The 13,304-nt window shown below is 43.6% G+C and overlaps 1 protein-coding gene across 1 annotated transcript in view; it reads right to left on the bottom strand.

Moving 5' to 3' along the window:
- Positions 1-13,304, bottom strand: part of LOC111865516 (lysine-specific histone demethylase 1A) — a 197,703-nt gene that overhangs the window by 18,260 nt on the left and 166,139 nt on the right. The window contains exons 2-3 of the mRNA XM_033751855.1: positions 4,723-4,875; positions 337-573 (exon numbers count right to left, since the gene is read on the bottom strand). Of these exons, the coding sequence (XP_033607746.1) occupies positions 337-573; positions 4,723-4,875 (390 nt within the window). The remainder of the gene's footprint in view (positions 1-336; positions 574-4,722; positions 4,876-13,304) is intronic.

Genomic DNA, 13,304 nt, shown 5'->3' with positions numbered 1-13,304 from the left:
TCAGTTTTACTTGAGGCAGTTTCATAAGATTTGTACGGAAAATGATTTTTGACTGTATGATGTACCCGCCGTGAGATGGACTTCGATATTTCATGAATTTGTATCTGCAATATATGATCCTGAAGGTCAATAACACGGAAAATCGCAAAGAAAATGTTTAGAAAAAAAAAATACGTACACCTTCGCCAAATTGCAGACCATATTCCATTCTTCTTTCGAGATATAAAGGCAAGATAACTGCATGAGACCTGTGGAGCTCTAATGCCCCGCCCAATATACGTGGTGATGACATGGTGCTTAGACAAAGAGTCCATTTATCAGTGTTCATAAACGTACCTCTACTTGCTGTGGTGCTACCCACATGCCCAAACAGGTTGGCATTCGGATCCCAAAAGATCCGTTCGAAACAGAGCACTACTTTATTCAGGTTTCCGAAACCCAGGCGCTGGATGGCCGCCACCTTCCAGTCCGGTAAAGGCGGGACGAACTGCACAGTGTTGGGCACCCCTTGAGTATTGGAAGCGGTGCATTGTTTCAGTACTCCTAGTGGAAGTGTGCAGAGCACAGCATCTCCTGGAAGTAAACACATCCAGTCATGTCTCATCAACACATCACAGCCCCTAAAACGAAACCCATATCCAGTCAGCCTTCAGCACATCTAACCAGCATCTCCTGAAAGTAAATGTAGCGAGTCAAGCTTCACTATATCCAATGGAGCATCTCCTGAAAGTAAATGTAGCCAGTCAAGCTTCAGTATATCCAATGGAGCATCTCCTGAAAGTAAATGTAGCCAGTCAAGCTTCAGTATATCCAATGGAGCATCTCCTGAAAGGAAACGTATCCATTTAAGCTTCACTATATCCAATGGAGCATCTCCTGAAAGGAAATGTATCCAGTCAAGCTTCAGTACATCCAATGGAGCATTTCCTGAAAGTAAATATATCCAGTCACCAGACGGATCTACAGATACTTATAACACTTCAAAAGGTTATTGGGTCAATAACACACAAAGTCTTCAACACTTCCACTCTTAGATGCTCCTTGTACAAATTCGGTGAGCAGGTCTGTACCCAATCTCTTCTCTTCTGTCTTGTTCTCGGGTAGGACTCTCTAGTATCTAATCTCTTCTCCTCTGTATTCTTATTCCCTCGATCTAAGCTGACTTCACGCAGATCGGATATGACACGCTCCGTGCAACGGTATGCTTCTTCGTTTTTTGCGGTTGTCATCGAAACGTGTCTTTCGTTGCCATGTGAACAAATTTCACCTAGCATTTGTAACTGAAACGTTTCTGTACATGTTGACTAGGAATCGATGTCTCTGTCATGATGTCGGAGATGTGTTTCAACAAGCCGTTGTCTAGCAATGGATTTGTATATCACAATATTATGCATGCTGTTGCATTGAAGCATCACTCGTGCAGTTTCTCTTCCGTCTATAAAGCAACCACTTTTTTACTTTATACGGCGACAAACTTACATTCAACTAACTAAACTGACAGTTAAACTGTTATTAAAACATCATTAAATTATATTCTGTGTCTGTCTAGATGTTTCGGCCTCACAAGGCCATATTCAGGTAACACATTCTGGTAGAATCTACTGCACTGTGCTCGCTTATGTCCTTTTCCTAGCTTCGTATTACGGCTTATCTGCGCTTAATGAACACCAAATCAGTACACGGTACACATTACCAGGGGAGTGGCACACAAAAAGGGGCACAGAGAAGACGAAATGCGAAGATAGAAAAATACTACTACTACTACTCTGTGGCCTGTAGTCCGAAAGCGAACTATACCGACCGAGCGACCGCCAACCTTAGCGGAGAGAGGGTGTCACGTGGTCAGCGCAACGTATCCCCACGGCCGTTAATTTCGGTTTTCTAGACCGGAGCCGCTATTTCCTTGAAATAGCTCCTCATTTATCCTCACGAGCCTGAGTGGACCCCGTCCCAGCCCCACTACTTTTCAGAAAATCTGGCAGCGCCGGGAATGGAACCCGGGACCTCTGGATCTGTAGCCAGGAACTCTGACCACTAGACCACAGAGGCGGTCGTATTACTACTACTATGGAAACAAAATGAGACGATGGTAATAAAAAGAAGCACAAGTAAGACTCGTTATTCATCAACGGAGCCAGAAATCCAGAACAGTCACTTCTAGCAGCTAACAAGCTGACTTAGCCTCAAGTAAATGTAGTAGCTTGTGCCTCATATAGAATAAACAATTTGGATCCTATTCCACGGTGGGCTCCTACATGAAACAACACATATCGGAACCTACGCCAGGTATTTTACATTTGTGTCTACCGATCTTTTTTATCCCTTTTCGCATATCAGAGCAAGTTGATCTTTTATATACTGTAATCACATAAAACGACGTTAGCCTATAAAGTGCGGTTGGAGCGCACGAGCCAGCACGCTCGTCAGGACGAGGGACACCAATTTACCTACAGGACGGACGACATGTCACTCAGAAGGCCAATCCAGTGAAGATGATTCAGCGTTAATAAACTGAATGAATTTGTAGACGAAAAGTGGCCACTTATGCTAATTTATTAAATTTACAACATTTCACAATTAAATGAATAGCTAACGATGGCAATTATTGCATTTTCACTGACGTGAAAGACGTAACGTGGTGTGTAAACCCTGATTTACACCGTCTCTTCCTATCCGTACACACAAAAGCCTAAGACCAGCTCGGATGTCCCAATTTTGACTCCAACTGGCAAGCTGCAGTGATAGACGTACCTACGAGGTCTGACAATAAATTTCGCGAACTCGCCACCGTGTGCTTGCAGTGGCAGCAGTGCACAGAAACCTCAGTATGGTTTGATGACGCTGCAATGTCAGCGTTTCACAGCTGTGTTGTTGTTTATCTATGGCAGTCTCTGAGTTGTGCCGTCGTGAGAATGTCGGAGTTTCCTGTTAAACTTGGCAAGAGTGGAAGCGAAATAAGAGAGATGTTGGTTACAGTTTACGGGGATAATGCTATGAAGAAAACAGCAGTTTACAAGTGGGTGACACGTTTTTCTGAGGGAAGAGAAAGTGTCACTGACGAAGAGAGATCAGCACGGCCAGCAACGAGCAGAACTGAAGAAAACATTGCAAAAGATCGTCAAACTCTCTGTGAATATCGTCGGCTGACTGTCAGAAGCATTGCAGAGCAAGCGAACATCGACAGAGAAACAGGAAAATCTTAACTGAAGGTGAGGAAAGTGTGAGCAAAAATGGTCGCAAAGGACCTGCTCACACGACACTATCTGTGAGGGAGTTTTTACCTAGTAAACAAATAGCAGTGCTGGAACGCCCTTCCTATTCACAAGATCTATCCCCCAGTGACTTTTCTCTGTTCCCGAAGATAATGAAAATGCTGAAAGAGAGGCATTTTGATGACACTGATAACATCAGGGGGAATACGACAACAGCTCTGAAGGCCATTCCACAAAGCCAGCTCCAAAATTGTTCTGAAGGGTGGACTAGGCGCTGGCATCGGTGCTTAGCTTCCCGAGGGGAGTACTTTGAAGGCGACCACAGTGATATTCAGCGATGAGGCATGTAGCACTTTCACCGCGATGAGTTCGCGAACTTTATTGTCACACCACGTATGCTTCAGTCGGCATTGCAGTCTCAACGTTTGCTGGAAACGAATTCCATTGTTTATAAAGTACAAATGAAGTAAAATCGTAATTAAATTAATGCATATAAAATGGATTAAATGAGAGTTATTTGTGAAGACCGTACCCGGAGGTGGGGATTGTCTGTTTATTTTGAAGGTTCCATCCATTTCTTGCATTTCAAATTGATCAGGATACTAAGCAACTGCGTGTTCTTCCGCCGACTGCTTCAGTCAGTCACGCTGTGACTGAGATAAATGTATATCTCTATTGTTTGGCTGTGGACTGGTCAGATCCTTATTCTGAGCCAGAAAAATGCATTTTACACCCTTCTGACATATTTCTTTTGCTTCTGTTCTTCCATCTAAGCCCATATCTTCAATTTGCCTCATCCTTTCAAAATTTCCGATAAAATTTTGGAGATTATAGTGTTCTTTTGGAGATCGTTTGAACAGCTCCGATAATTTTAAGAGTAACAGAAACAAGTTTCGGATTTGGCCCCCGATTCGGGTGATAGCTGCAAAAAAATTACAAAATTGTTCTGGTATTATCTTCTCGAAACAGTTTCAACTAATTACGAAAATAAAATGTCATGTGGCAATTAAGAGGTTAAAACTGTTCTGTTCTTGTGTATTCCGTTTACGAAGTTTATTAAAATGCATATAGAAGAACGATCTAATATAAATACAGCCTCCATCTTCAGGGAAAAAGTGATACAGGAGTAATCCTATGATGTAAGTAAGCAATGCCATCAATTTTTTTCCTTGGCACTACAGCCCCAGTGGGCCTAGGCCTACCTCCATGAACTTCTCCGCTCACTTCGGGTTTTCTAGATCTTACACATTCGGTAGAACTCCTTGGGCGGGTGATCAGCTCGTCGCAAGGCCTCTACCTGTACACAAGCACAGAAAAACGCACACACACAAACTAAACATCCATGCCCTGAGTGGGATTCGAACCCACGGTCCCGGTTTCCAAGCGAGCGAAGACAGAACATGCTTTAGACCGCTCGGCCACCGTGACCGGCATGCCATCATTTCAGTATAGTTTATTCCTGCTTTAACAAACTAAGGGCGAAGAGAGGGTTAATCACGTGATATCCTACCTTTGTAAGTGACAGCATTGCTGTGATTTCGAGAGTTTGTAGTGGTGATCTCCACCCCGTGAGGGCCGTATCGGATCTGGCGTACAGCCGTGTTTAGTTTGATGTCCAGTCCTTCAGACAGCGCCACCGGTACACACGAGTAACCATTCCTCACTGAAAGCATAAAACAAACCATTCTAAGCGAGGATCTTCTCCAAAGAAGCGCGAGAACAAATGTGCGCTTATAAATGATCATCTAGAAAATTAAACATAATGTGACAAGACGCCAGAAAGCCGGAATAGCGAAATCAGAATAGCCGTTCATTGCTAGGCAACGACTCGGTAAACACATTCCCGCTGCAACGAATACGCACGCAATAATCGAGTAACTTCTGTTGCTATGCAACGACGCAGGCTTATGGCACCGTCAAGTCCATGTGTCTGCCACCCACAAGTTCTCCGTAACTTCCGGTTTGAACAACTTCTGCGTCTGGCTTACAACGAATACGTGCCGATTTTCAATGGGACACCCTGTTCAATATAACAGAGGTACTGAATGGCGTTTAAAACAACCTGTTAGTCGCGGAAAGGACTAGTAACATTCTGCAGTTTGTAAAATGACGGAATCACTGCTATGTAAAATCTACAGACCTTATGTAGGATTTTAGGGTGTCACATCGGTGGGAACGAAGAGTTCTATCTTCTGGCATATAACACAGTGCATTCTGTTCAAATTCAACCGACGTTTCCTCCTCCGAAACGTCGGTCGACTTTCAACGGACTACACGGCGTTATAATCCATATTTAGCTTTCGATTTTACGGTCGCAACTAAAGAACAGCTGGAGCTAGGTATGTGAAGTTTGGCAAGGAAATAGATTCTGAGCACAAACCTGTGTACACATTCTGTGCAGAACTGTTAAACGTCGACAATAACAAACATGGCGAAGCTGAGAAAATTTTGACGTTACGCCTGTACGTAAGTAATAAGTTACTTCTCCAATAATAATAATAGTAATGGGAGGTGGGATAAGTCGGTATTTCGACGGGGTGGGATTGATTCCCGATTCGCTTAGCGGGGGGTGGAGTCCAGCTGGGTCCACTCGGCAAGGCGGCTAATGATTGGCCTATTGTACCTGCCTCGGGTGATTATGATGATAGAGAATTCGGTGGAATGAAGATTGACAGGGGAAACCGACGTACTGGGAGAAAACCCGCTCTAGCTCCACTTTGTCCACCACAAATCCCACTTGACCAGACCCGGGATCGAACTCGGGCCGCCGCGGTGGGAAGCCAGCGACTAACCGCTTGAGCTATGGCGCGGCCTTTGATTCGTGGTTGGGGCAACCCTTAAACTGATCAGGATCTCATCTTATTAGCTGTCGGCGACTCCATATTAATGTTACCTACAGCTATGACCTAGGTTCTTTCTTCCACCCGTAATCCGCCATGTTGACAGTGAATTTGCTTGGTATGATTCCACCACGAAAAAAAAAATCCTTCAACTATGGCTATAAATTAAAAAGGACAGTGCTTACATGAAACCCAACGTTTAATTCATATCATTCCAGCAATAATGAAAAGTCGTGTTGTAAGACAATAGGTCAATAGACGTCCTCGTTTTATGTTCCTCTCGCTGCAGCGGAAAGCAATGCACTACTCGTGTAGAAAAGCACGGCCTGTCCCACGACAAGAGAGCGATAAAGCCGACGGTGTTCTGAAGAAGGCCACCATGGGCCTATCTGCATACAGTTTACTCCAGAACCCATATCTCAAGGCTGTCTCACTGGTGCAGGCACATAACTTTTATTACTGTTAGCCACACACATCGTTCTTTATAACCTACAATTAATATGTCCCTCAAAGTGCCTGAAAAAAACAAAGGCAATAAATCTCCAATTTATTTCTAAGTGAATGCCAAATCACATAATAATTATGCTTCATCCCTTTCACGACAAAACTCCGCACAATTTATAGCGCTGTAAAATGATACAAGGGAGATAAGCAAACGGGGGAGGAGGCGGCACACAAATACAGGATGTTTCAGAATAAAGAGAAAATTGCCAAGTAGGAATTCAAATTCCTATGATTCATTCTGGTAAAGGTAAAGTTCTCCCTTTGCTTAACTAATTAATCATTACGCCATGAAGACGTATGGGGGAGTGGATGTATAGATCCACGTATACTTGATCTCGGCAATGGTTGGAAGTGAGTGGTCAGCTTCACGCCTCAGCCGCTTTAGCCCCGGAGAAAGGGTCCTCGGTACCCATTGGATAGGTAGTTTGGTGGGCCCCAGAACCGGTCTGGACAACGAGGAAAAGAGGAAAATTTCTACTCTACCGGGATTCGAACTCCGATCCCTCTGCTGTCCAGCCCCTAGCCATTTTGGTAATGTTCTAAATAAACAAACAAATTAAACAGAACTGGTGGTCACAAAAACTACATTTAGACCGAACCCATCTCATGATTAAAAAATACGAGTATTTTAATTACACCACGAATGAATTTCAAATTTTAATAATTACTAAATTAAAATTAATCATATGTATAATTTTGTAACATATGACAAAGTCTGTGAGTAGCAAAACGAAACAGACCAATTAGGAGACCTAAGTATAGTTGAGAGGAGAGTGACAAAATGGAGCACAAAGAAACAGTGCATGAGATTACTGGTTGGATTCAACTGGCTAATGACATAATCCAGTGGCGGACTCTTCTGAACACAGTAAACAATCTTCATCTTTCGTGGATGACGGGAAATTTCTTGACCACCTGAGTGACTAACAGCACGAAACCCTGAAGAAACTCGCCAGCATTAGGTTAGTCTTGATTTCCTCGAAACTACACGTCGTCACAGGCAGTAATCGTCATAGTTTTTACGTAGGTAGCCCAGAGAACGATAAAAAGTCTCAAAAACACATATGAATGTTTCTGTATATCAATTTTACCCCAGTCTATAGGGGCAAACACAACACAACTACAGCTATTCTAAAAGGGCAATGCTTTTGACAGCAACATTCAATTAAAACGGAGTCCCTTTATACTATATAAAACAGAGGGCGTGCTACACCTACAGCACATAGATATATGCGCTCTACATTATTGCTATAACTCAAACACGAGGGTAGGTGTAAGGACGCATCACAATACGTCCATTTTTAATAACTAGTTCCGCTGTGGCGGAAACCAATAAACCAGAGTTGTCATTGCAGTAAATGGGAGACTTCAATGCACGGACAACAGTAGATCTAGTAGTGACATCTAGTGAACACATGTATGTTGCAAGATGGAAGATTCCTCAGCCATAGAAACAATCCTTTTAGTTTTGCTTCGACAAAAAGAACATTTTCTTGGTTGTTGTCAGAATGCACACGGTGATGTTAAATTATTCTGCTTTTCACAAAACATTCTTTCACTCTTGCGTCACATGAACAGCACTGAAACTTTCTTGCTACAAACAGCATACTTTTTGTTCTGGTCCCATTACCCAGAGCCAAGGCCAGCACAACATAAATCCTCCGCGGTCTTCGCATGCTCAAACACTAGAATCGAGGCTTCGAATCCTACTCGAGGTATGGTTGTCTGTCCGCGTCTGTATTGTGTTTATGTCGTCATGTGAAGGTAACAACCTTGCGATAGGATTGATCCACCGTCCAAGGCGTCATATTAAGTGTTTATAAGATACAAATTTCAGAAGTAGGAACTGACGAGAGAGCATAATACGTTAAGTCAGAAGAGGAAGAATTACATCGCCAGAACTTAATCAAAATCCGAGTAACTTCGTCGAGAAATGTTTTCATTTAAAAGCTGACATTTACTCAGTTGGTCACTAACCACATCCTACTCTTAAACTGCAATAAGTGTCAACATTGTGTTCATAAAACCCCTTCTGGAGCCAGTTCAGCTTGCGCCAAGATTTCATATCAAATTTCCCTACGACCCGTTTCTTTCACATCTGAACCCAGATCAGCCATGTGACCTGCTCACTTGAGGTTAACACTCCATTTGTTAGTTTCCCTCATGCGAGTTACATGTTCAGCCCATCACATCAGTGGCGCCTTATCGCGGAGAGGTTTGCTCATCCCAGCGATCCAGGGAGCTATGCTGGCGGGAGCATAAGCTCATGGTAGAGCCATCGAACCTAGACAGATCAAAATGCTGGGACCAGACGAAGTGTAGTCCCTGGTCTTCCATGCTTGGGGGCCACCAACCCGCCCTGGAAAAATTTACTGTTACAGAGGGTTGTAGAGAAAAAAGGTAAATCTATCCCTGTAACAGGCCGTGGAGGCCCATAGATTTGTGAAACGTCGAGGCCCCCACATTTTCTGGACAATCGGCTCACAGATGGCAGTGAGGGTGTCAGCCTTACATGCTAGCCGCCCTTTATCCCCAGGAATATATAGCCTAGACAAATATTTATTGAAGAATTATATTTTCTTGGATATATCGCCGTACAGTCCGGCGAAAGACAAGAGAACAGGGTAGTAAAATCCGCGAGCGAGGAACCAGCGTGAGCAGTACCCTGAAAATGGAGGAGATACGTTCCTCCGAAACGTAGTTTCACACAAGACCTACACGGCGCCACATCCCAGAAGACGGCAGTCTTCATAAATTACTCTTACTTAGCACTATTTTTTTTAATTCACTTAGTGGGGGTTGGAGTCCAGTTGGGCCCACTCGGCACGGCGGCCACTGATTGGCCTATTGTACCTGCCCGGGTGATTATGATGTTGGAAAATTTGGTGGAATGAAGATTGGCAGGGGAAACCGAAGTCCTCGGAGAAAACCCGCCCCAGCGCCACTTTGTCCATCACAAATCTCACTTGACCAGACCCGGGATCGAATCCGGGACGCCGCGGTGGGAAGCCAGCGACTAACCGCTTGAGCTATGGCGCGGCCTACTTAGCACTAAATTCGGGTTCTAAGAACGAAAGGACCGAACATGACAGTGGAATGGTTAGGGCCCCTGCTTCGTATTTATCAGATCTCTGGTTCAAATCTCTGCCCACAGATCAGCTACCCCGAATGAGATCTTCAGTAGTTTTCTCCAGTCATTCTGAGCAATTTCTCCGATAGTAACTTAAATATGGCCACCCCCACTTCAGTCCACTGTCCTCCCAGTTCATTATTCACGTTTCATCCTATCATTGGGCACTGTATAGCCTGAGCTACTAACAGCATCGTTAAATAAAGCATGAGAAAATAAATAAATAAGAACGAAAGTTGCTTTGTATATTTAGTACCGTGGCTCCACACTTTGATAACCAGGCCTATTTCAGACATGAAACAGGCCGCTTCATGTAACAAAATGTACATGATTGCCTAACTGAAATAATAGTGACAGATCGCTCTATGCATTATACCCTGTACGGCCTCCTAGAAACATCTCGGAAAATAGGATGGGAAGTAATGGTGGATTTTCTTAATACAAACCGAAGAAACTGTAAAGAGGAGTGAATATCAGTTTCAACCAAAGCTTGGGATTGAATGAATCCCTAGTCTCCACGTCCATGCCTCATCACATTAAGCCTTGTAATTGCTACAAACACCGATTATCCAGCTGTCACACAGTTGAGTACGATTGCCAGTTACCTCAAATGATAAAATACGTACCTGACCGGTGAGAAGATGTGGGTTAGATCTCCGATATAGAAGACAATTAACGGTCACCGGACGTGAATAACCTAACCTCGTCACAAACATTGAACCCATCCTAAATTTCGAAGCATCTGTTCAAATCCTAAACTCGCGGAACCTGACAAACGTCAGTATGAGCAGGTGGTTAGGCGGCAGGATGTTGGTTACCCTGGCTCCGCCTCGTGTATACCCGCGCGTGATGGCCGTCTTAATCACGTGACCCAAAACATTGGGCGGTCATTGGCCAAGGGGAGGAGAATACGTCACACACTAACATCCGAGGCCACCTGAAAGTGGACATGCAGGTTTGCATTTAGGAAAACCGAATCATGACACAGTCCATTTAACGTTTTATAACTGTAATAAGCAAATGCGATTTCAGATATGGCCTATTGGACCACGGTAATTACCTTATACGTGCTGAATGTTTGCAAGAATTAATGTAATTTTTTTTAGCTTACGGTACGTAATATCCTGTGAAAGAAATTTTACTTCACTCGGCGAGCAGATGCATGACGTTCTAAATAAGTTCAAAGCAATTTGAATACAGGGAATACAATTCTCGGTGTGCGTAAAGTCACCTTACAACCAAATGTTCTGTCTCCACGACAAATGTTCTACACGACACCCGGGAGACTTTAATCCTACCCTATTTAGTGACTTATATCTACGGTTATGGATACGGGGGGAGGAAAAACTGACGTTAAGAACTCGGATCGATTCTCAGATAGAAGTTACGTTTCTGTCAGTGGATTAGTAATGGTGAAAGCCACACATTCCAGTCCGGCAACAGTTCATAAAAACACAATCTGTCAGGTTACTCAGAGTCACTTCGGAATAGTTTACAGCACAACATGTTAATTAGTTCCACCCAACCTGTGGCCTCCTGTTGGGAAGGGGGGTGAGGGGAGAAGAAACTTCGATTCTTGCCAGAGTTTATAGTTTTATGCCGAATATTCATTTTATACTATTTCAGTTTTCCTCTCCTCCTTATCTTTCTATCTTGATGGATTGGGATCTGTGGCCTGTTCCCATTCAGAATTCATTCTGAAATTATGTATATTATAGATAATTGATATTGTAACGTGTCTGGAATCCAGAAGAGTCACTTCTATGGAAACGCTAGAATAGACCGTTGCATAGGAAACAACATTCGCTCTACTGTAGTTCTAACAGGAATCTCCACGGTTACGACGAATACGCGAAGCGTTCCCACAGAGACAACGCAATAACAATGGGTCATTGCGTAGGAAACGCGGAACCGACAAAGCAACGTTTCCACTGCTATAACAGAGGATTCATTTGCCTAGCAGCGGCCAAGGTTATAAAAGCCCAGTTTCGACGAGAAGTCTTCAGTCTCGGAATAGCCAGCTAAGAAGTCAGTCGTGATCAAGCCATCTTAGGAGAGAGTCCTAGAATAACCGCCAGAGAAGAGAGTCCAGTGTCGGCCGGAATATTGTAAGCAGTGATTGTAACACTGCAATTGCAAATGATTGTAAAGTGTGTGTAAGGCGAGCGAACAGAATAAATTCGCTATATCAAAGAACGGCGTGAACTTATTTGTAGCGTGACACATAAAACACGCTACAATATGAATCCTTGGACGGGGGATCGGCCCGTCGTAAGACCGCTACCTATATGGGATAACACAAACACAGAATAAACGTAGAAATCCATGCCTCGAGCGGAATTTGAACCCACGATCCCAGTGTTTGAGGGGCAGAACTATTTAAACCCTAATGACTAAAAAGAAAGAGTTGACATTTATCTGCTAATCGAGTCGTGAATGCAGCGGGTGTTCTAAGTTCATATGCATTTACTCAGCATATTCACTTCACAGCAACTGGTGAGCCTATATAGCGACTGACTACGAGCTGGACGACCGAGGGGCCAGAGTTCGAGTCCCGGTAGTCAGTATTTTCTATTCTCCATGTAGGCCAGACCGGCTCTGGGGCCCACCCAGCCTCCTATCCAATGGGAACCGGGGGCTCTCCCCCCGGGGGGTAAAGCGGTAGGGCCGTGAAGCTGACCTATCACCTCCAGCTAGTGCCGAGGTCAAGAAAATGTGGACCTATATATCCACTCCCCCATACGTCTTCATGGTGTAGTGTTTAATTAGTTAAGCACAGGCAAAACTTTGCCCATTTTTGACAGTTATTGTTTACGTACTGGATGGCTTTCATGCTTACATACTAATGGAGCTGAGCCCTTCTTGAGGAGCCGCCAATTGTGCAGCTACTGAACAAGTTCCAAGCATTTTGTGGGACCCGAAGGTCCCTATCCTAAGCCAGATCAATCCAATCCATACCACTTCATCCTATATAAGATCCATTTTAATATTGTCCACCCAACTACGCCTTCGTCTTCCCAGTGGTCTCTTTCCTTCTGGCTTTTCAACCAATATCCTATATGCATTCCTCGTCTCCCCCATTCGTGCTACATGGCCTCATCCTCCTTTACTTGAACATTCTAATTATACTTGGACAAAAGTACAAGTTATGAAGGGATAATTTATCAGCATATTAGCAGATCGTATGTCACTTGTACTTCACAGTCACTTATCAGTACTGGGTGACAGACTGCAGTTCACTTGTATTCAACTATTACTTGAAGGATGTTGAAAGATGGGTTGTTGCTTTTTGTAATTCAGTACAACGCGGCAGACTTGCTGATGGATATCATGTGTAATGCTTAAGAAACTGCAGTAATTGTTCAGACATTAAGGGTCACGTGTGGTAGTTAACAATCACTTAGCACCTCTCGTAAGACTCTATGCAACTTGCTGTACTTAAACCATCACCTATGCCTATAACATTATTTATACACAATGTAAACAACAATAGGACACTTCAACCACTTAACGTTCATATGAAAATTAGTGCACTGCACGAAACAAACACATAATTATTAATTTGAAACTGTTATAAGATTGTTAAAGTAAACAGGTGAGCTTCTTCCCCCCCCCCCC

The sequence above is a fragment of the Cryptotermes secundus genome, unplaced genomic scaffold, assembly GCF_002891405.2.
Source record: "Cryptotermes secundus unplaced genomic scaffold, Csec_1.0 scaffold560, whole genome shotgun sequence".
Classification (NCBI taxonomy): Eukaryota; Metazoa; Arthropoda; class Insecta; order Blattodea; family Kalotermitidae; genus Cryptotermes; species Cryptotermes secundus.
This window is presented reverse-complemented; position numbering and strand designations above follow the sequence as displayed.